The sequence below is a fragment of the Patella vulgata genome, chromosome 3 (assembly GCF_932274485.2).
Source record: "Patella vulgata chromosome 3, xgPatVulg1.2, whole genome shotgun sequence".
Lineage (NCBI taxonomy): Eukaryota > Metazoa > Mollusca > Gastropoda > Patellidae > Patella > Patella vulgata.
Genome location: NC_065881.2, coordinates 56,775,219 through 56,800,542, shown reverse-complemented (window position 1 = coordinate 56,800,542; position 25,324 = coordinate 56,775,219). Strand labels below are relative to the sequence as shown.

The 25,324-nt window shown below is 36.8% G+C and overlaps 2 protein-coding genes across 3 annotated transcripts in view; one reads left to right on the top strand and one right to left on the bottom strand.

Moving 5' to 3' along the window:
• The window catches only part of LOC126814635 (NAD(P)H-hydrate epimerase), a 204,243-nt gene extending 191,756 nt beyond the window's left edge, over nt 1-12,487 (top strand). For both annotated transcript variants that reach the window (XM_050539924.1, XM_050539923.2), the window contains 3 exons: nt 410-520; nt 4,580-4,847; nt 9,965-12,487. In XM_050539924.1, coding sequence (XP_050395881.1) covers nt 410-520; nt 4,580-4,847; nt 9,965-10,194 — 609 coding nt within the window. In that variant the 3' untranslated portion in view covers nt 10,195-12,487. The remainder of the gene's footprint in view (nt 1-409; nt 521-4,579; nt 4,848-9,964) is intronic.
• Nucleotides 12,488-13,430: 943 nt separating this feature from the next.
• LOC126814639 (guanosine-3',5'-bis(diphosphate) 3'-pyrophosphohydrolase MESH1) lies at nt 13,431-25,217 on the bottom strand. Its single transcript, XM_050539930.2, has 4 exons — nt 25,025-25,217; nt 17,614-17,669; nt 16,613-16,694; nt 13,431-15,330 (listed from the first exon to the last, which is right to left on the bottom strand). Exons 1-4 carry the CDS (start codon nt 25,128-25,130, stop codon nt 15,011-15,013), a joined length of 564 nt encoding a protein of 187 aa, XP_050395887.1. The 5' UTR covers nt 25,131-25,217; the 3' UTR covers nt 13,431-15,010.
• Nucleotides 25,218-25,324: the final 107 nt, after the last annotated feature.

The window sequence follows — 25,324 nt, the reverse complement described above, 5'->3', positions numbered from 1 at the left end:
CAAAGTAATTCAGGGGGGGCATAAGAGAAAATTGCCCGAAATCAATACCGTTTTTTCGGGCATACATATCATAAGAGAGCTTCGGGCATATTTTCGGGCATGCAGTGGACAAGAAAAAGACGAGAAAATACTTTTCGGGCAGTGTGGATCTCATAGAAATAAGTTAGTTATACTTTTTCTCTAAACGTTCATAGAAAAAAAAAGGTCGTCAAATTTTTCATTGCCCGAAAATAAATTTTTTGGGGGGCAAATGCCCCCCCCCCCCTGCCCCCCCCCATCTTCTACGCCTATGATCTCCTATTTAATACTTGAGAAGGATTGGTTGTGCTTTAACCATTAACTGAAGTACCTGCCAATAATACTTACTATATGCAGTGGATTTAAAAAAAATATTATGTTATATTTGCAGTGTTATCCCAGAGACCTTATGACAAAAGACAATGGTGCTGTTTTAGTTTGTTGTGGTCCTGGTAATAATGGTGGCGATGGTTTGGTTTGTGCCAGACATCTTAAATTATTTGTAAGCAATTCATAAATAATTGAAGCTTTTTACACATGGATCATTGCACTTGTTAATGGCCAACTCGTCTTCTATATACAAGATATTAGCGTATAGATTCCCTTTCCGCTAGGAAAGAATATTAAACATTTAGTTGCTTCAGTCTCAAAGTCTGCCTGACATCCTGACATTATTTCATATAATTATTACTTTGTATTCAGTGACGTAGTTAGCCGTGGGTGTGCGACATTAGAAGCTCGAATTGATGATTTTGTTCAAATATGTGGATAAACAAATGAAAATGGGTTTGCACATTTGAATATCATACAACCTAAAGTATCCAAGCTCAGTCATTCATAAAACAACCCACATCCGTCATTAAATAACGTTTGTCATCCATAAAGCATCGGTCCCCTCCATAAAACAGCACCGTCCTTCATCACAACACTCTAGAACCCCTCACAACAGCCATCATGCTTTATAACATACCCGATCTTTCATAAAACAACCCAGATCCCCTGCATGGGCGTAGCGTGACCTTTGAAAACTGTACACCAAGGCATGTAACAGGGAATTTTGAAAACTGAATACAAATCAATCTATTAACTACACTGAGTTTATTTTAACTGTTATGGTTTGTTATTGAACACCTCATTTATTGTTTAACATCATTTCGTATCGTTGAGTAATACTGATTCTTAATTAACGCTTACTCCTAGTTCTTTAGAATGTAATTAATTATGGCTTTGGTTTACTGTAACTACTTAGGGTTTGCCATCATCGCTTTGATCAGTGCTTGTTACATATAATGTCTATATTTATGGCTTCTTTTTACTGTAGATGTATTCTTTGCACCTGTTATCTCATGTCTCGTCCTGTTATCTATTGTCTTCTGTACATATATATAAAAACCTAATTATCCTCTTTTTTCACTTATCACATTGTAAATTATTGCACCTTGTATACATAACATGTTATTGTCTGCGATATCACCTCGGTGGAAGCGGACGTAAAATACAACTAACTAACAACAACAACATATATGTTATTTGTTTGCGATATCACCTCGGTGGAAGCGGACGTTAAATAAAGCTATTTCACACACACATATATGTTATCATTCGCTTGATAAAGACGAGAGTATCATCGTCGCTACGTTGCATGTTAATAAACCAGTAATTGTTATTCTGTGTTAGTGTGTTATACTAGTTAGTAACCTAGTAGGTTATTTCCATAAAAACAGGAATAACTATATAATCTGGATATAAATTTATTCCAACAGCAACAATAATTAAAATCAATTTACAACTAAAAAGGAATGAACAAGACGATGTGCATTTTTTATGTTAAAATAATATATATGTTCTATATGAAACTTTAATCTAATTTATATGACCTGGTTGTTAAGACACTAATCTCCAATAATCTTTCAGAGGCATTTAGTAACTGGATAGAGCAATACACAAAAACACATACTTATGGAAAAACAGCTACTTAATAACTTTTGGTCTTCAAAGGAATTCTTAGTGAGCAGAAATCTCTCCTCAATTAAGTCAGTTAAATAGAAGGATAACTTGTGTTTCCCTTTTGCGCTCTTCACTTCCTTTTGTTGAAACCTTGATTACGCACCTATCGTAGCAATGATCTCTGTGTTAAAATTATATTTGGAACATGTTTAACGAGTTCAATTGCATATGTGATAATGACTGACACCAATATTGTCCTTTAACTAAACTGAGATGATTTTAAACTGTTAAACTAGTAATCACTGAATACAGATTAATGCACTCTAGTGAGATGATTTTAAACTGTTATACTTGTACCCAATGAATACAGATTGATCTATTAACTAAACTGAGTTGATTTTAAACTGTTATACTATATAGTACTCACCGAATACTGATTGCAATCTACCAACCAGTGAGATGATTTCAAACTGTTAAACTAGTACTGACTGAATACAGATTGTTGCTAACAGTGTTCATGTTCATATCTTTGGGACTTAAAGATGGGTTCCCAGAAAAGTATTTATTGGGTGGTTATTTCCAATAAAAGTATGGCAATTTTGGTATATATGGAAAGTAGAGATATCCAATCTTAGTAGAAAAATACTGTATTCCCTGAAAAACACTCCTGGAGCGTATAAAGGACAAAAATGTAAGGGTTCCCCTAATCAACAGCCCGACGATTAGGAAGTTCTGCACGCGTGATGTCAACGGTCACATGCGAACATTGAGTGCTTGATGTACAAGTTGATAAACTTTATGAAGAGTTAGACGTACAACACTTTCTGAGATGAAAAAGACGCGGGTAGTGGATAATCCGAGAATTTAATTAGGATTCGATATTTGTAATAAATGGTAAGCGATTAAAGACAACATCTTCTTATGTATGCAATGAATTCTCCTCTGACTTCCAAGACGTGACGTAAACATGACCTGGTTTGATCAATTTTAATAGCAGGGCATTCCTTCGCAATTACAATGGTTGAGAAGGATTTGAAGCATAATTATGACAAATTAATTAGTTTGAATATGTTTTTAGTCCATTAAATCACCCAGTTTGTACGCGGGAACCCATCTTTAATCCCTCAACCAATTGTCAGTGTATGATGTCATGGCTTAGATATACGTCAAATTAATCCTAGTATGAGCCACAGGACAAAACTTTCCTGGTCCTGCCCCGCCACCTCTTTTAAGTGCCCTAAGTTTGATCTGCCTTCCGTTTTTCGGAGCCCCCAGCACGCCTGTCTTTAGGTATCAAATATGTCCATACTCTATCCAATTCCATTGCAGATGCACTCCTACATAAATTGACTTTCAGAATATATAAATAATATTTTGATGGCCTTTCAGATTTTGATTTTATTACTTTCATTCTGTGCATAGTCTCAGGCCCGTAGCTGGGGAAGGGGGGCAGGAGCCTCCCTGGAAAAAATCGGTGCCACCAATGGTTGCTGAAGGCGCCCATACCACTGGACGCAATACAAAGCCAACGACCAACCTGCCCATGACGAGATTGGTGGGGCGCCCAACCAATGTCACTTGGTTTTATAGGCGCCAATCATGTCATTATATATGAGGCGTCCATAAAAGCAAGTGACACTGGTTAGGTGCTCAACCACAACTTGATTGATGGGGTGCCCAAAACGGCCTTATAATGACAATATGATTGTCGGGCCACACATAATGCATAATGCCGAGTGAGATTGGTTGGGCGCCCACGACTTGATCAATGCGGCGTCCATAACGGCATGATTGGTGGGGTGCCTCATCCCGGAGGAGCATGCTGAGATTGGTGGGTCGCCCACAACAGAATCTGCAAAAAGGAAACTGGAGATTGTAGGAAATTTTCCATGTCAAATTCATGATGGGGATGAGATTGATTCAAGCCCGCACCAGATGTGATAACCTTTAAAATTCGAAGGACTCTTACCAGATTCCGAACATTTCGTTTTTTCTCATAAATTATTATAAGTATGTTAAAGTCTTATTCCTTCCTTCAAATTTTTATAATGTTCATATTAAAAGATCATAATACCCCAATATTGCAAATTCAGCCTCAAAATTGAAATTTTCTGTCATTTTCATTGTTCCTCTCCTCAGTTAATTTCAATGGTTCTTTGGAGTTTATTCTCTTTATCAGAACAACATCTTGTGCAGTTCTATGCACAAAGCCATCATATTTTAAAATTTAGGCCTGACAACCAACAGTTTCTAATAAAAATATCTTGAGTTACAGTTACAATCAAGATCATTTAATGATCCATAACAGATTACAGGGTCTATGCCATTAAGACAGCAACTCCTGATGAACATTCTCGATGCAAATCCGAACCTCTCTCACAGCGGCTCATGGTAGCGAGAGAGTTACAGTGTTCCATGTATTAACAAGCAATTAAAACAGAATAAAAGTCCAGTTGAGGAAAAAAAACAAGGGTTTATAGCCCCCAAGGCAAAATAATGGTGTTGATGATGTTGGAGATTGTAATTGTAAATAGAAAATTACTCTCTTTTGTTCATTAATATAAACTTTTGTTATCTACATGTTCATATTCATGACAATGTTTTATATTTTCAGGGATACAAACCCTCCATTTTCTACCCAAAGCAGCCAAATAAACCATTATTTAATAATTTACGACTACAATGTGAAAGGATGGACATGCCTTTCTTATCATTCTTCCCTTCTCATCCAGAACTAATAACTGATTCATATAACCTGGTAATAGATGCCCTGTTTGGCTTCAGTTTTAAAGGTCCAGCACGGCCAGAATCAGCTGTTATTTTAGATAAACTAAAAGCAATTCAAAATGATGTTCCTATCTGTAGTATTGATATACCTTCAGGTATGTGCTATAGGTCATATTTTATTTGTATGTATATATTATCATCACCTACATCTGTCAACAGTCGTCCATCCCCATCTCTTGTGAACACTGAAAGTCAATGTTTTTGATAGGTTATTTTCAAATTTGCAATGAGGATTCATTGGGTCATAATAATCCTTCTGGAAATTCAGAATTTATTTATCTTAAATCACAGAGTTATTTCCCCCATTTAAATACAGACTTGTGCTATCTTGTGAATGAGATACAGGACATAGTTTTAATAAGAGACCAAAACTATCCCAATTGACTATGACTGGCATTGAAAATTTTACTTAATGAATATATGATTGCCATTCCCTTGATTTAATGAAAAAAACAATCAACATCATAAAAATATTAATTTTGTTGAAACATTTAAGTCAAAAAATGGACAAAAGCAAGATTGTTTAAATAGATGTGAAAAGGTATCACCTAGCTAGATAACATTTCTAATCCTGTAAAGATTTTCAAAGGTTTTGGACCTTATACAGTGCTTGATGGGATTTCTAAAAATCTTGATGGGATACATTTCCACTTCCTGACGAAATGTTTTGGTATTGTAACAATATATGAAAAGTATTTGATTTTGATTGATAACTTACGAGGATGTGCTGTTGTTTGTTAAACCAGCGGCTGCCAGGCAGGATACGCCCACATTTTGCAAGAGATGGATAGAGAACAAGCTAAACAAAAAGCGATTTTTCAAACAATCAAGGGCCATAATTCAGGAAGTTATGATCTGATATGCGCGATATCGACAGGAACCAAGATCTTTGGGTTATAAAGATATATTTCATGTTCCATCAAAATCGGATCAAAATTGTGACTTCTAGAGGGTCCACAACCTTGATACACCATATATTTACACTATTTGCGTACGAGGGTTGGCCATTTTGTCTGGCAGATTTGGTCTGATTTTCATGAAATTCAAACTCAACCAACAATATGGTGTTACGGTGATATAATCAAACGTTTTTTTTTAAATTGGATGATAATTGTGACCTCCAGAGGGACCACAAGCTAAAAAAGGCGATTTTTCGTACAATCAGGGGCCATAATTCAGGAAGTTATGATCCGATATGCCCAAATATCGACAGTATTTAAGGTCATGAGACGAAGAAGCCTATTGATTTTCAACGATTTCTGATAATTACGGCCAAACTTATGACCCTTGATCACTTTGAAAAAACTTGTGACATTCTAGAGGCTAAAGTTATCATCCGATTGACTTCAGATTGATAATTACTTCATGAGTTGTTACTCTTAATCAGATTTTAGTGTATTATAAATGTTTCATTACCAAAAAAGTAAACCAGCGGCTGCCAGGCAGGATACGCCCACATTTTCGAGAGATGGACAGAGAACAAGCTAACAAGAAATGATTTTTCCTACTATCAAGGGCAATAATTCAGGAAATTACAATTCAATATGTGCGAATATCGAAAGGAACTGAGATCTTTGTGTTATAAACTTACATTTCAAGTTTCAACAAAATCGGATAAAAATTGTGACCTTTATAGGGTCCACAATCTTGATATACAATATTTTTACGCAATTTGAGAACGAACGGCGGCCATTTTGTCTGTCAATTTTGGGTTGATTTTCACGAAATTCGAATTCAGTTGTCCTTAGGGTGTAACAGTGATATAATAATACAGTTTTTTAAATCGGATAAAAATTATGACCTCTATAGGGTCCACAAGCTAAAAACGCGATTTTTCGTACAATCAGGGGCCATAATATAGGAAGTTACGGTCCGATATGCGCGAATATCGATAGGAACCGAGATCTTTGGGTTATAAACTTAAATTTCAAGTTTCAACAAAATCGGATAAAAATCAGGGGCCATAATTCAGGAAGTTATAGTCCGATATGCGCGAAAATCGAAAGGAACCGATATCTTTAGGTTATAAACTTACATTTCAAGTTTCAACAAAATCAGATAAAAATTGTGACCTCTATAGGGTCCACAACCTTGATATACCATATTCTTACGCTATTTGAGAACAAACGGCGGCCATTTTGTCTGTCAATTTTGGGCCGATTTTCACGAAATTCAAACTCCGTCTTCCTTAGGGTGTAACGGTGATATAATAATACAGGTTTTTAAATCGGATAAAAATTATGACTTCTATAGGGTCCACAAGCTAAAAACGCGATTTTTCGTACAATCGGGGGCCATAATTCAGGAAGTTACGGTCCGATATGCGCGAATATCGAAAGGAACCGAGATCTTTGGGTTATAAACTTACATTTCAAGTTTCAACAAAATCGGATAAAAATTGTGACCTGTATAGGGTCCACAAGCTAAAGACGTGATTTTTCGTACAATCAGGGGCCATAATCCATGAAGTTTCTATCCGATACATGTCAATATCGAAAGCAGCCAAGTTCTTTTGGGGATAAACCTATATTTCAAGTTTCGTCAAAATCGGATAAGAATTGTGACCTGTAGAGAGTCCACAAACAATTGTGGACGGACGGACGGCGACGGCATAATATGTCCACATGAAAATGTGAGCGTATAAAAATATGCGACAACACTTGTTGACTGCCCGGATGATTTAGCTGCTGTGGGCGTATGTTTCGTTGCCTGGCAACCTATCTTTTAACAAAACATGAAGTTGAGACTCAAAATTGTAAAGATAGGGGAGTTGTTACCATATGAACAACCAACCAAAAAAAACTCCCTGTACACTTATTTGAACCATAACTGTTCTCAAATTTGGATGGGCACTTACTCAGTAAGATATACTATTCAAAAAAAGTAGGGGATATTTGATTTTTAAGTGTTATTAAAGTCACCTAATGAAACTGACGAAGAAACAAATGACAAAATGAAATGAAGTTCACATTCATCGATTTATTCCAAATGATCGTTAGACTAAGTAAGGCACAGACTGACCATTATAAGGGTAAAATGATACCCGGGGTCAAACAGCAAAGTTACCACAGCATCACAACCAAGTCACTAACGGGTAAATCCTCCTCTGTTTGCCAAACAAGCATTGATCCGACGTGGCATACTCCTAATGAGACATCTAAGGTCATTTTGGTCCAGATTGTCCCATTCCTGTTGCAACGCAGCAGCAAGTTCTTGGACATTGGCTGGACGTTGTTGACGTTGACGTAACCTCTGTCCAAGCATGTCCCAGACATGCTCGATGGGGGAGAGGTCGGGACTCAGTGCTGGCCAAGGTAATGTGGTGATGTTCTGTTGTTGGAGGTAACCTGTAACGATCCTGGCCCTGTGACATCTTGCGTTGTCATCCTGGAAGATGAAACGGCGGCCATGACGTCGTGCGAACGGCACAACATGGACTGCCAAGATGTTGTCCCGGTAGTACTGGCCTGTAACACGCCCTGCAACAACATGTAAAGCCGTTCTTCCAGCAACAGTGATGCCTCCCCACACCATAACAGAACCACCCCCAAATCGATCATGTCTGATGACGTTAACGTCTTGGAAGCGCTCGTTTCGACGACGCCACACCCTCCTACGTCTGTCCAAAAAATCAACAGTGAACCTTGACTCATCTGAAAACATCACATTGCTCCAGCGTCGATTATCCCAGTGTTGACGATCCCTACACCAACGACGTCTTGCCTGAATGTGATGATCTCTCAAACAAGGGATCACGCGAGGACGTCGGGCGCGAAGGTGACCCCTATGCAGTCGATTCCGAATCGTCTGGCCACTCACTCTCACACCAGTGTCTGTTGGAAGACGAGCGCTGATCTGATTTGCTGTGATGACACAATTTCTCAAGGCCAAGGTACGGATAAATCGATCCTGGGCTTGAGTTGTCGCCCTTGGTCGACTTGAGCGTGGTCTGTTCTGTACAGATTGTGTATCACGGTATCTGGACCATAGCCTGCTTATGACAGACTGAGAAACATTCATCGTCCGCGCCACAACCGCCTGTGTTGTGCCGATCTGTAGCATGCCAAGGGCACGTAACCTTTCATTTTGGGTAAGCCGACGTATATCAAAATTTGTTTTCTGGTCACTAAAACAATTAAACTGATGTTTCCACCCTGGAATTCAATGCCACAATGACTGTAACATTCAAAGTCAGAGTCGTGCAAATCTTGGGTTGGACCCCCATGATGATCCCAAGCATCACCTGCATTCCATGCGGTAGCTATTGGTGCGTTTGGGCGTCACATGTAACTGGAAATGTTTCTTCTGTTAGGTTCTATAGTGACTTTTTTCGTAGTCATTTGCATATTTTAGTATTATGCCCCCAAAATCAAATATCCCCTACTTTTTTTGAATAGTATATTATATAAGAACCAATTAATGAGAAAATATTGATTGTGAATAATTGTAGGATATTTCTGCCTCTGGTTATATTATTTATTAAGGGTAGTGATAGTAATCAGTAGCATATAAATATCCACAAGGTTTATTGTATCGGGAAAATACTGGTATACTGATCCAAGTCCTCAGAAAGATAAAATTTCCACTGCTAATGCTAATTTGGTAAATGCCATTGAATGAATGAATATTTTCTCTTCTCATTTCTGAGTTTGTATGTTGATAAGTAAAATTATTTGTGACCATGATCAAGAGGGCAGAAAGGGGTGTTTCCTTCCAATTCCACCCCCCAAATCATTAAATACTATCTTTGATGTTGTTTTGGTTTTTTCTATCATGTTTGGAATAACAACTTAAAGTGGGCTGAGGCTATCTGATTAGTCAAACAAATTAAAAATCCAGCTAGCCAAGTTAAACCAAATGCATCTAACTTACAGATTAATGTATTTATGACAAACTACCTGTGATTGCAGGGGCATGTTCAAGTTTTTGAGCAAGGGAGTGTGCTGGGTGGAGTCTGGGGGATTACCCGAGAATTTGGTAAAATCGGGTGCACAAAGGCAATATTTCTGTTCATTTAGGTTCATACATGTATAAGATTAAAGTGGAGTGACGCCAAAACATTGGCAAAGATTCATACGTTTGCTCTGCGTGTGCAATGTGGCAGGGTGGGTGGGTGATCCCCCAAATCTTGCAACCTAACAAGGTTTTACTCACTGTCCCAGTCAAGTCTTCCTATATTCAGAGATATCATTATGCTTCTTCAATTTTTCAGGGTGGGATGTGGAAAATGGAGACCCAGACGGAATTCAACCAGAACTACTTATATCCTTGACAGCGCCTAAATTAAGTGCAAAACTCTTCAAAGGCAGATATCACTATCTTGGAGGCCGATTTATTCCCAAAACGTTAGCTCAGCGCTATAATCTCAACTTGCCACCCTACCCCGGTACTGATTGTGTTGTAGAATTGAAAACACAAGTTGAGGAGCCAAAAGAATCCTGAATTTCTTGAGACTATTTAGTACAATGGTATTATTTTATCAAAAATATATTACCAAGAATAATGTTTGTTGATTCTCTTGTATTATATGTAATTTAAGGATTTTATATGTTGCAAAGTTGATCTCAATGGAACAGATTCTAATTACATTAAATTATGCTATTATATTTTTAAACAAGCCAACAGTGAGGCTGATCTCCCCTGTCATAATCCCAAAATAAATAGATGACACTCATTAATTACTTTCACATTTATCTTTTTATAAAGCATCGAGCAATCAAATTACCAGGCTGCTTAGCCTGAGAAGGAAATGCATTACATCAAACTTAGCCAAGACATCGCCTACACAATGTTTTAATATTCTACCTTATTTATGAGTAATGTTATTGTGTCCCAAAAAGTGTGATGGACATTATAATATTTTCCTGTTTTCTTCGAAAGACAGTAGACAATTAGTACTACATTATTTCTTTTATTAATTAAAATTAGTTTTAAAAATAATTTCTCACACTTGCTGACTGGAGATCTATACAAATAGATATTCTTAGTCTGTATGTTTTGATACATCCACATTCAACAGAGAATTCTGGCTGATTTTTTGTCGAGTGCATTTGTCAATACGCAGTCTGTAAGAAAGAACCATGTTATCTGTCTGTTCAGATTTTAACTTGTTGAAGCTAATGGTTATGATACAGGTCAATGTTAGAAACTGCAAATCAATGAGTTATCTTGACATTTAAATATTATGAAACTACAGTAGATACAGCACAAACAGCTAGCTTTTAAATCTTGTGAATGTGATAATGGACAGAATTATGTTCATCATTATACGCACATGAAAGAATCTTATTAAAATGAAAAAAACTCCACATTTATATCAAATACAATACAGAAAAGGTAATTTATTTAAGCTTGTTAAATTGTTTAACACTACTTTGCTTATCTTTGATCAATAACAGGATCAACTGTAATATGAACTCATCAATGATTAATTTGCTAATAAACTATTTCTCCAGCTTGCCTCCAGCTAAATTCAGGAAAAATCATTTTTTTTGCTGAAACTGAATTGTATAATTATTTGGTTAGAGTTAATGAAACAGAATAATAAGTGAAGGAAAACCATGCGAAACATAACAATAACACCCAAGGTACTAGAATTCAATATAATTCTAATGTTCTAGATGCTATAAGCCAATAGCCAAATACGAATAATGGAAGTGCTGAGGCAGTGGGAGAACTTAAATTGGTTTGTAAACTGGACAGTCTTGTGTGTGTCATGTTATGTATCAAATATACTGTATTCTCTTTTTTATCGTCCATTCTAAATGCATAATCTCTTATTATCCCCTGCCTAAGAGAAAACAGGGCACTCTTAACATGGGTTTGGTAGGCGTACTTCAATAACTCTAATTGAGGTAAAATGTTCAAGCTTGGTGCAGATGTTTGAATATCTTGCTGATTTTGATGAGCTTTATCTGCTTAGACTAAGTACAGATAAGCAATTTCATCTTTTGATTCATTAGAACAGGATAATTTTAATTTTAATTGAGTAAATGATGAAACTTGATTTATAGTTTCATTACATCAATACCATGACTAAGTTCAATAATCAGCATTTTCTGTTATCGTTAAGTGATAAACAAAATGGTTGCTTGATGCTTTATAAAAAGACAAATATGAAAGTAATTAATGAGTGTCATATTTTTATTTGGGAATTTAGGTGGCTTATGTTAGTTTGTATGTTGCCTCTCTCATAAGTTTATACTGATCAGCTGCTCTATTTTGTTTAAGTTATTGTACATAACTAAAATTTGATGACAACTACAACTATCAAAGAACTTGATTACCGTACTTGGGAGTCCATTGTTTCTCGTCGGCATATATGTTAGCAATCTGACTTTGACAATTAAGATACTGAATATACAATAAAGAAATGAACTTTACCATATTCAAACTTCAATCATTATTCTCAAATTTTATTACTAGCACTATTTAATAGGCTGTAAGATGGATACGCTGTATGCACACAAGAGACAATGCAATGGGAATAATGTCCCTACTCTATAGGAAGTTATAGATTATGTGATGAAACCACTATCAAATTCCATTATAATTCTTGGGTTCGACAAGATTGAAACATACTAGATGAATTTAATATCTACTCGGATATAGAAAAAAAATACCTACTGCATGAATAACAGTTTTAAAATTACAGGACACCTGCCAGTGGCATTGCCAGTTTGGCATAAGACAGAATGAGCATATGAAGAAAAAACTCGAACATTTATATAAAAGTTATATTTAAAGGAGCTATATCGCTAACATTTGGGACCTAGAAATTGACACAATTGGGTCGCAACGCATATAATACTGTAATATGAATGTATATAAACTGATTTACATTCAATGCTTTCCGTTTTTACTCTAATTTCAAATCATTTATGTTCGGCGAAATAAGCCAGCAGTCTCAATCGAATGCAAATTTCTAGTGTCTGGTTATTCCAGTCTACATAGTTGTGCATGGTCTCCAGATAAGAATATGGCGACGCCGTTTGACTTGGTGCAATGTGTCTAGCCTCGTTCCTCGAGTCTCTTGTTACAACTGGGGCTGAAGTGCATTATGGTACACTATTCGTGTACCAATGGTAAAATGTTTATTTTGTCTTAAATATTGGATATCAGAAGCCCATCTTTTTTCAGTAACATCACAGCATCAATGTTGATTTAAATTGACAAATAATTCGTGTTTTCAATGTTGAAGATTTTGGATGATATTGAGTTAGAGACTTAGCTACTTTAATAAAACCATATGCCACAAGGGTTCTAATAAATTTTTTTACGCCCACATTTTCATGTGGACATATACTTCAGATTTTGATAATACAATTAAATATAAATAAATTATAAATATATACATTATTTACATAAATCATTCAGTAAATGGGCATGAATATGATTATCTACCCTTATAAAAACGAAGGCGAAACGATTGGTTTGTAACCTGTTTTCTGATTGGTTCGTAGACTGTAGCTACATTCTAGGCCAGGGCAGATAATTTGAAATCGTGGAAACCCTATGGATTAACCCAGGGTATAGTGGAGTAGAACGGAATGAGTACACTGGGTAACCGAGGATGTAATAGTAAATGATACCAATGTCAAATATACATCACAATTTCTTGTTCCAAAGGCACCAGCTCAAAGAACTGGTGTACCAGATATTCACCAGAATTCTCAATCTAAACCTGAAATGGTATCTTTATTGCTCCAGGAAGACATCTAAACATTTATTTTTGTTTGGGTCAACTATATACAATATCATCAGAATGTGTATTAATTTTTTGTTACTGAACTGTATTCTGTTCATAAATACTATTTGTTTATACAGACACCTTAGAGTCACATATGATATATTTATGTAACTTCAGCTTTTATGCACACAGATCAATGAATGTTATTTAGCATTGTTGCTTTATCTTTGGCCTATATAAATATTGATTAATGTATAATTTAATTTACTGCACATCCCAATTATAGTTTTTAATTTCTATAACACATTACTGCACACCCCAATTATAGTTTTATCTTATATTATTATGGTAAACAGTAGTTGTTTTATTACTTTCATAAAAGTTAAAGTAAACATCATTTTTTACTCTTTTTTTCCTTTGTATAAACCAGGGTTCAATCTCATGTAAAACAAAAATAATTTATTCATAAATTAGCCTACAGTATTTAGCCTTTTTTCATTAGAATATTAATTCTGCCATCATATCAAAGTAAAATAACAATTATCAATGATACATAACAATTTTTAAAAATATTAACACATGATAAAGTACAAAAATATTTAGCAAGGAAATAATTTACTATATATAAAAATATTTAGCAAGGAAATAATTTAATATGTATATAATCTTGTGTATAAAAATATTTAGCAAGGAAATATATATATAAATCCTTGCTAAATATTTTTGTACATAAGATTTTATCTATATAGAAAAACAACTATTTCATTTGTATATTATGTATAATTTGATCATGTTGATTTATAAAATTATCCTTAAATTTAGATGAAAATCACATGTATATATAAACATTAGCCTATTACGTTGTAGCCATTGTGTTATCTTTATCATGTAGTTTTGTAAGAGTACGCAGTGGATGGACAGTTTGTTTTTACATGTATGTTCAGCATTTTCAAATAAAAATTCTAAAGTGACTAACAATGTTTTGGGTTTTATTTATACACCCAATTTAATCCTTTCACAATTTGGGGGAACAATCAATGGGATAAAGCTCATGACAGATATTTCAAATGTACAGAGATTATTCCTTGGATCAGTATTTTTTAAGATTGCTAAATCCAGTAATCTCCCTCTTTAATATTTAACTACGGCAATTTTGATAAATATCCCTTTGACATAAGGAAAATGCCTAGTAGAATATATTTGTTCAGGTTTGTAAATTGTACATCTACCTTCTCTTTTTGTTGTAAAACTTTAACCCGATACAAGACACAGTTTACGATCTCTTTTATGTCGGTACTTGTTCAATACGTTTGTCAGTAAAACTGTCCTCTATATATGCCCCACAATATGCAGAGGATCAAGCTTTTCTGGTGAACCATAATTATTATATGTAAACTTGGAGTAATTTAAATATAACAGAAATAACCGTAAAGGTCAAACCAATTGAAATTTATGTGTTTCAGTGTTTAAACATTTTGTTCTAAATTTATGTAAAAACTTTTGAGGAGTTTTAATCCTGACAAAGGATAGGCAGATCATGAGCAATGTGGTCTATCTAAATATCATTATTCATGATATGTGATTATCACCTTCAACTCTAATTAAATCTACATGTCTTTCTTTAAAAATAACATCTAGGGAGGATTCAAGAGCACTGTTTATTCCACGTATCTGATTAACCACTTTAGCTGCCCATATAAAATATTCCTGAACCCTTTCTTCACTCCATCCTTCCGGTGTTGCATGATTTAAATCTCTCAAATTATAAAGTTTATCGGCCAGTTTGACCAACTTTGCACTAGGGCTGGCCTTTGAAGCATGTAATATCTGTAGTCTTTTACGTTCTTGTTTTGGCAATGTTTTATCATCAGAAACTTCTGCTACAATTGCTGAAAACCAGAATTTCAAAGATGTAGTGTACAAGACATTTTGCTAAATAAATTAGTTGTGATATAAAACCCTTTCGAACAAACATGTATTAAATGTGTTCAAATACACATCAATAAGAGAGAGATGAGGTTTAATGTCCACTCGACACAAACTAGGTCATTTTGGGACTAACATGGTTCAATTTTATTTCAATAAGTCGCTTGCGCGTAGGGGTCTTTAGCAGTGGGAGAAAACCAGAGGACCTGGAGAAAACCCACGAGGATGGACAGGCAACCCTACTCCTTATCACGTACAACCAGGGAATTTTAATGTCCACTCGACACAAACTAGGTCATTTTGGGACTAACATGGTTCAATTTTATTTCAATAATTTGCTTCCGCGTAGGGGTCTTTAGCAGTGGGAGAAAACCAGAGGACCTGGAGAAAACCCACGAGGATGGACAACCTTATCACGTACAACCAGGGAATTGAAACCACGCCAGTTGACTCAATGACAGATCTTGTGATACAGCATGCATGCGCTACCCCCCCCCCACACACACACACACATCAATTACATCCATGTAAAAAGCAGAAAATTTGCTAAATATTGACTCATGAAATAACATGAAATATGATTTGTATCAATTTCATGGCAGGAAGAAAAGTCGATTTGAATCTCAACATTTGCCACAACGGAAAATATGCCAAACAGCAACTTTGTTGTCAGTGACCATATTGGAAAACTGACAATGTTCTTATTATTGACATACATTCCAAAAGATCAGAATTGTAGCCTCCAGGGTATTCAAAAAGTATCATAACTCAAATAGCTAAAGTTCAAAATCAAAAGGCTTCTTCCCCTAAATAAGCTTGGCAAACTAAAGTAATATCAGAAAGGTTTTGTTACATCCGAAATCTAATAGGCATTTGTTATAAAATCAGAAATTTACAAAGGGGCATAACTCCAAAATTAAACAAAAATCTTTAAAAAAACGAAATCTTCTGCTAACACAGCCTGCACAAATTTCAAATGATTTGAAAATAATTGCAGCTACTAGAATCTCAAACAGGTTTTAAATCATTAAAACAGAAATTGCTGAAAATCAAAACTTGTTGCATTACAAAGGCATTTATTCACTAAGTAAGTTGGATATTACAGGTGTTGAAAATAAATAGCATTCTATACCCAAGAAATCAATACAAATTTCTAAACAAATTGATAGAAGTAGTCTGGAGTGTTCAACAGAAATGTTGCAGGCAATGGACAAGGGTGGCGGTTGAATAGGTATAACAATTTACCTGCAACTTCCTCTCCAAATTCTTTTTTAAGTTCATCTAATGTTGTATCTGTATCTTCTATAGTATCATGTAAAAGAGCTGCCTAAAGTACATATTTATTTTGTTTACATTAAATGTTAAAACAGGTCTGTTCTTATTTCATTTTTACCTGATTCATGTAGAAAGTCAGATTAATTTATTGTAGGCCTAATAAATCAAAGAGAGAGAGAAAAATCATATCAATTTTAACATTATGTGAGTGCAAGCCAATGTGTACAAGGGTGAGCTCGGTTTTTCATTCTATAGATACACTTTCCTTCTCCCCCCTACTGGCAATACCAGTGACAAGCGCGGAACATTCTAATCCAGAGTCCAGTGCCCCAACAGCTGGACTACCATGGCAGCTCCACAAATTAATAATACTAGATGGTTAACAGTGAAATGCACATTGATCCAAAGGCCATAACTTAAAATGATCACAAGATTTATTTCCATACAACCTCGACCCAACACACAATGCCAGTGGCACAGCCAGGGTTGTCGACCGACACCGGGATTCGACCTGGGACATTCTAGTCAACACCTTAATTGACTGCTCATCTACTACAACCTATCTGTGAATTAATAACAAGGATTCTCTGCACCTTGAGGTGAAGATATCTTTGCCGTCCCAATATGGATTGTCACAATTTCAGCCTAATTTTAGTTACTCAATTTTATTAAATTGCATATTAAATGAAGAAAAAAGCAAATAACAATAATGTTCATGATCAAACTACTGGTTCTAGCACAGTTAAAGGGCCACAACTCTTATTTTACAAATTCACATTATTACACATATATTTTTACCCTGTCACACTCACATTCTCTTCTTATGGACAGTAAGTTTGTGACAGGAATCAATCATTCATGACCGCAACTTGGTTTAGTTTGCTGGAAACCACAGGGTTTTTCTAGACAGAGTCAAACTTGTTTCAGTATAAAATGGCAGCACAAGAAAAATAATTATAGGGCTTACTCACTTGCAATATATTTAAATCTGTTATTCCAGCTTCTTCTGATAAGATATATGCCACCCCTGAAGCAGATAAAATAATGTGAAAAGTTTTTTAAAAACAAACATTTTACTTGCACAATAATTAGAATGATGGTGATTTTGAATCCCTCGCACTACAATTACAAGAGCATCGGTACCACTGCAATAAACATCAACATTCCTGGGGGTTGGGGCATGCATCAAAATAAATTATTGCTGTCTCTACTGTATAAGAAATAAATATGCAAACTGCAAAGTTCAAAGATGATCCATTCAGAATTGCAGCCTGCAGATGATAAACACTAAAATTGGGCGTGGCTCTGCCCCTGAAATGAAATGAAATGGGGGTTTAACGTCCTACTGTTTTGCTCCTAAACTGGGCTAATGAAGACGGTCTCTGCCCCTGAGGATTGGATGTGGAACAATATAAATAAGTACAATCCTATAGTGGATCATGCCGAATTTGATCCAAATCTGTTACTAATTGCAACCTGTAGATTATTTACAGACAAAATGTTAAAAAAAAAAGTGGGTGTAGCACCACCCAAGCGGGGCGGATCATGCACCAAAATCAATAGTTGCGGTGCTTAGGGTATACAATATTCCTGAAGCAATGGCCCGAGAAATCCCTCTCTGGCCGTTGCTGGATTGGCTTCCGATACTTGAGCTTTTGAGGGAGTGTGTCTATTCTTCCTGTTCAATCAAATCTATCCCAAGTACAACAACATGACAGCCCTTCTTTTAATCTGGGGTCTTCCCTAAAACTTTGGACAGTGATTTAAGGTATTAACCAGCAGCTGCCAGGCAGGATACGCCCACATTTTGCAAGAGATGGATAGAGAACGAGCTAAAAACAAATGCGATTTTTTGTACAATCAGGGGCAATAATCCAGAAAGTTATGGCCTGAAATGTGCAAATATCAAAAGGGACTGAGATCTTACGATCCGATATGCGCGAATATCGCAGGTAACTAAGATCTTTGGGTTATAAACATACATTTCAAGTTTCATCAAAATCGGATCAAAATTGTTACCTCTAGAGTGTCAACAAGCTAAAAACATGATTTTTCGTACAATCAGGGGCCATAATCCATGAATTTATGGTCCGATACATGCAAATATTGATAGGAGCCGAGATCTTTGGGAGATAGACCTATATTTCAAGTTTCGTCAAAATCGGATAAAAATTGTGACCTGTAAATTGTGAATGGATGGACAGGGGCAACGACAATATACGTCCACAACTCCACATGGAAATGTGATATAAAAAAATACAATATCAAAAAACCATCGTTTTATCAAACGTTTTATCAGTAAAAATACTAACTTCTTCAGGGATGAAAAACTAATATACAAAATGACAATCCATTAAGAATTGCACCCTGTTGGCAACCAACAGACATACACACAGGGGCGACGGCAATATATACGTCCACATTATGAATGTGGACACTGGAGGTATAAAAATGGAAAGTTGGATCTCTATAAGGTATATAAGTCCAAAGATATATGAAAATTTTGCAACATTTCACATCCTCTGCAGACAATATAAACCAGCAAGCACCACCACAAGTACCGGTAGGTGTTGGGAAAGATCTTTTCTCGCACCCCTTTAATCTGATTCTTAGAGATTATCTACCGTTGAAATGTGAGTTTTGATTTCTTACCAAGATGAGTATGCCAAAATGAAGCAAGGCTATAGAATTCATAAGTTCAGAAGCAAATGCAGGATATTTGGTCGGGGGTCGGGGGGGCTCCTTCGACAATATTTTGAAAAATTGAAAAGTCAAAGTATCAATGATGATTTATGATCCGTCATTGCCAAAGTTAATGCGATTTGGAATCCCCCACAAACTACAATATTGTGAAAGTTGAATCTCTAAATGAAATATCAGTCCAAAGTTCCACAGATTTAATATTTGAAAATTTTGCATTAAAAGATACATTATGGGAGATTTTTATAGAGAGTTGGCCATTCTTGCTATAACAGTTCAAAAGTAGATGATGAAAGAAGAATATATTGAAAATTTCAGTCAAATTACTTTATTCTGAACATAGTTATCATCGTTGTAAATATTTGACTAGTAGAAATGGTAGCGAAATGCGTCTTCACCTTGGCCGATCGTTTGATTGACAGGCGTTAACTCCACCTACATATCTCGATTATCAAGTAAAGTTTTCAATGGCATATGGAAACGCTCTACAGCGGCCTCGCTAAGTACACTCTATCATTTAGCCTCGATCTAACTGACGTATTTTCATCAGGTTGCGCAATATTTGATTTAATCAATTAGTGAAATCCTATTTAAATCCGAGCTGTAGCTGAGCCATCCGTGGGTCTACAGAGTTGATTTTGGGCTTGTTGTTTAAATAAAAATCTAATTTATAATTTCTATAACATCTGAAGCCTAAATTAAGACTTGCAATAATCAGATTTAGCTCTTGCATAATGTAAGTTTAATCGACATTATCTTTAGACAATATAAACTTGCCAGCACCACCACCTGTAACTTTGTAAGTGTTGCCTAAAATCTTTTGTTGTGCTCCTTTTTGATCTGATTCCGGGAGATTTACTACCACTGATATTTTGGTTTGGCTTTCTTACTTAAATGTTTAATAATCAATATGAGTAGGCCTACATTAGATATTGTCTGAAAAATGCAAATGACGATATTGGCTTAAAATTTCTCAGTACTATAAGTAGTAAGTACATTTATTACTATAAGATATAAGCCAGAGACAGAGTGAGAACTGGGTAACACGATTTACCCAAACCACTGTTATTTCAACTCTAATAATATACTCTTCAAAAAAAGTAGGGGATATTGAAATGCAAATACCTATGCAGTTTGTAATATGATAAATAGTCATGGACACTTGACATGCTTTGAGAGTATGTTCACAGATGAAGAACTTATCGCCCCAACAGAATCACTGAGCTGCACGTGCAACACACAATAGCGCCATGCATGTGGGAGGGTTCATTGTCAAATTTGACACTTCAAGGAAGGGTTGATGAAAACTGCCGCGTGCTGGTTTATCCTATCCATGTTTGCTTTCCTATCGGTTCTTGCATAAGATTTACTGTTTAGCTTATCTTTGCTTTAGTGTGTTATGTTTAATTTGCAGTGAGACATCTTCAACATGATAACGTGTACGTGCTATTGGCATGCTTCAAATGGGTTCTACACAGCGAGCAGTAGCCAACATGCTTAATGTGTCACAGTCTGTGATCAGCAGACTGGAACCGGTACCAACAAACACACAATGATGATGATAGACCTCGTTCAGGTCGTCCTAGAGCCACTACACAAGCCCAGGATCGATACATTTGTAAACAAATACACTTGTACCAAGTTACAGGAATTCGAGTTACACCCCAAACGATTAGAAATTGGCTACATGCAGCCCATTTGCATGCGCGACGACCGCATGTTGTGCCTCCTTTAACTCGCCAGCACATGGCAAACAGGCGTCAATGGTGTAGGCAGCGTAAAAATTGGGGCAATCATCGATGGGTGTGTGTAATGTTCTCAGATTAGTCCAGATATACTCTGGATTTCACCGATAGGCGTGCTTGCATTTGGAGGCGTGTTAATGAGCATCATGCTAATGTTAACGTCAGATAGCATGACAGATTCGGGCGTGAGTCTGTCATGGTGTAGGGAGGAATCACCATGACTGCCAGAACGGACTTGCATATTGTTCAAGGATGGGTCACTGGTGTGTACTACCATGACCACATCCTGGCACCGATTGTTCTGCCCTTTGTTCAACGTGCAGGTCGACGTTTCATTTTTCAAGATGATAATGCCCGTGCCCACTGCGCTCGTTTCGTGAATGACTACCTCCAGTGTCACCATATTGTCCATATGCCTTGAACAGCCATGAGTCCTGACCTTTCTCCTATAGAGCATGTCTGGGATATGGTCGGGAGACGTGTTCATCGACGTCAACGTTAACCGACAACACTGCAAGAATTGGTTGTGGCACTGCAAGAGGAGTGGATCAGATTGCCCCAACAACTTTCGGGCAATCTGACATTTTAGGTAGACAGCCACAGGTAATGTGAAAACAAACATTATTTCATCAAGCTGGCAAAATAAGGTTCCCAATATCTGACTATGGATTAAAGCATTTTGCCTGGAGCCACTCTACTTTGTGCGACATATTTTGGGCATCAATTATTATTTGTGAATGCACCTGCAACTGTCTAACTGGATTTATTGGAATTCAGGTTGGCACAGAGTGGGATTTCGGTTGCAAAACGACTGGGCAACTTTGAATTTGCTTAACTCTCTGGCCAGAATAGCAGAAAAACGTATTTGCTGCGGTTAAATTTTCAAAATTTTCTTAGGGAGGTTGAGGCCCCCATACCCCATGACAATTGATTGGTTGTTTAGGATTCTGGTCAGCCACCTAAGTTAGGCTTTATTGGACTACATTGAAGTTACTATATTCATGGGCTGAAATAGCGGCAAAATGAGTTTCTGCCAGTTAAATTTTCAAAATTTTTCTCCCAATGGTCCCATCTCCATGGATTTTAAACAATTGATTGGTTGATTGGAATTCGATTCAACCAGCCGTCAAATTTCCCAAATTTTCTTGGAGTGAAGGGTGGGGGGTCCATACATGGTAAGCTCTGCACATTCGCCTCTCGCAGATGACCGGTGCCCTCGTCTGTAACCTGAAATTTTTTCTGGCATATCAGTTTCTTCCCCCAAGCATTCATCGATTTTAATGACAATTTAGCATAAAAAAAGGTATTATTATCAAATATCCATATATACTATTCAAAAAAAGTAGGGGATATTTGATTTTGGGGGCATAATACTAAAATATGCAAATGACTACGAAAAAAGTCACTATAGAACCTAACAGAAGAAACATTTCCAGTTACATGTGACGCCCAAACGCACCAATAGCTACCGCATGGAATGCAGGTGATGCTTGGGATCATCATGGGGGTCCAACCCAAGATTTGCACGACTCTGACTTTGAATGTTACAGTCATTGTGGCATTGAATTCCAGGGTGGAAACATCAGTTTAATTGTTTTAGTGACCAGAAAACAAATTTTGATATGCGTCGGCTTACCCAAAATGAAAGGTTACGTGCCCTTGGCATGCTACAGATCGGCACAACACAGGCGGTTGTGGCGCGGACGATGAATGTTTCTCAGTCTGTCATAAGCAGGCTATGGTCCAGATACCGTGATACACAATCTGTACAGGACAGACCACGCTCAGGTCGACCAAGGGCGACAACTCAAGCCCAGGATCGATTTATCCGTACCTTGGCCTTGAGAAATCGTGTCATCACAGCAAATCAGATCAGCGCTCGTCTTCAAACAGACACTGGTGTGAGAGTGAGTGGCCAGACGATTCGGAATCGACTGCATAGGGGTCACCTTCGCGCCCGACGTCCTCGCGTGATCCCTTGTTTGAGAGATCATCACATTCAGGCAAGACGTCGTTGGTGTAGGGATCGTCAACACTGGGATAATCGACGCTGGAGCAATGTGATGTTTTCAGATGAGTCAAGGTTCACTGTTGATTTTTTGGACAGACGTAGGAGGGTGTGGCGTCGTCGAAACGAGCGCTTCCAAGACGTTAACGTCATCAGACATGATCGATTTGGGGGTGGTTCTGTTATGGTGTGGGGAGGCATCACTGTTGCTGGAAGAACGGCTTTACATGTTGTTGCAGGGCGTGTTACAGGCCAGTACTACCGGGACAACATCTTGGCAGTCCATGTTGTGCCGTTCGCACGACGTCATGGCCGCCGTTTCATCTTCCAGGATGACAACGCAAGATGTCACAGGGCCAGGATCGTTACAGGTTACCTCCAACAACAGAACATCACCACATTACCTTGGCCAGCACTGAGTCCCGACCTCTCCCCCATCGAGCATGTCTGGGACATGCTTGGACAGAGGTTACGTCAACGTCAACAACGTCCTGCCAATGTCCAAGAACTTGCTGCTGCGTTGCAACAGGAATGGGACAATCTGGACCAAAATGACCTTAGATGTCTCATTAGGAGTATGCCACGTCGGATCAATGCTTGTTTGGCAAACAGAGGAGGATTTACCCGTTACTGACTTGGTTGTGATGCTGTGGTAACTTTGCTGTTTGACCCTGGGTATCATTTTACCCTTATAATGGTCAGTCTGTGCCTTACTTAGTCTAACGATCATTTGGAATAAATCGATGAATGTGAACTTCATTTCATTTTGTCATTTCATTTTGTCATTTGTTTCTTCGTCAGTTTCATTAGGTGACTTTAATAACACTTAAAAATCAAATATCCCCTACTTTTTTTGAATAGTATATATTATGGCTATGAGTATTTTTTTAAAAAATGATGGATTGGAGAGAGAGAGAGAGAGAGAGAGAGAGAGAGAGAAATGGGGTTTAACGTCCACTCGACACAAACTAGGTCATTTCGGGACTAACATATGGGTTAATTTTATTTCAATTATTTGCTTGTGCGTAGGTGTCTTTAGCAGTGGGAGGAAACCGGAGAAAACCCACGAGGTTGGACAGGCGACCCTACTCCTTGTCACGTACAACCGGGGATTCCAAACCACGCCAGTTGACTCAATGACAGGCTTTATGATACAGCACGCACGTGCTAACCATTCAGCCATCCAACCCCCCCATGATGGATTGGCTTCCAAACTCAAACTTGCTTGAAAATCGCATTTTGTGGGGCATATTGACACAAAAACATTACGATTATAGATTAGGGCATAAAGAATTTTATATTTTCAAATATTGATATAAATTACCGGGTATTGTCTTTTAAAGTTACAATTTCATATTTTCTAAGAAAGTCAAAACATAATTATTTTTATGTCATTTGCTCAATAGGTAGTTACTCTAGTAACGTAATAATGTATCGGCTCTGAATACTAATAGCCTAGTAGAAGGCTATTCAGAGCCGATACATTATTACGTTACTAGAGTAACTACTCAATAGGTTGTCAACTCACAATTATACGATCTTCCTCACACTTAAAAATCTTCACACCGGAAATAATAACACAATTACCTCCCTTGTTTTCTATTCCCCACCATGGAATAGCTATCTTCAAAGGTTTGAATTTGAAATAATATTTTTGCCAATTTCTCAACTGGCAATAGTGAATTATAGGATTAATAGGATTATTCTTTAACAAGGTAGGACTGTTTATAGATACCATCTATTTTAGGGCTTTATTTTAATACATTTTAAAACTATAACTTAAAAATATGAAATTGTAACTTAAAGTTTCAAATAATGGTAGATTTGGGTGGATTTGGGTAAATCGTCGTCGTACTGTACCGGTGAGAACTTGGATTATTTTTTTGTCAATTTATGTGTACCGAATCATTATAAGACATATATGTGTACCTATTGGGTGATTTATGTAGGGAGTTTTATCCGGGTCTTTTCTTCTTTGAAATCTGTGTTTAATCGCAGAAAAATTCATGCATTTTATCAGTTCTTTACAATTCATTATATCCAGACAATTATTAATATATCAGTTCTTACAACTTCGTCATGCGATAATGATCAAGTCACGTGTCCAAAAATTTAGGGTACGACCATTGCATTTTTAGGGTTGTTTATAATTTTATGCATAAAGTTTACTTTAAATGTTCGGAAAAGAGTATCCCCAGAACTAGTTCACTGGTTTAAACTTATGTTAGT

Excerpts from the sequence above, each read along its gene's own strand:
- LOC126814639 (XM_050539930.2), bottom strand. The coding sequence starts at position 25,130 with ATGAATTGTAAAGAACTGATAAAATGCATGAATTTTTCTGCGATTAAA. Across the intron at positions 17,670-25,024 it reads CTACATAAATCACCCAATAG|GGGTGGCATATATCTTATCA; the intron begins GTACACATATAT and ends TATCTGCTTCAG. Across the intron at positions 16,695-17,613 it reads CAGATTTAAATATATTGCAA|GCAGCTCTTTTACATGATAC; the intron begins GTGAGTAAGCCC and ends TATGTACTTTAG.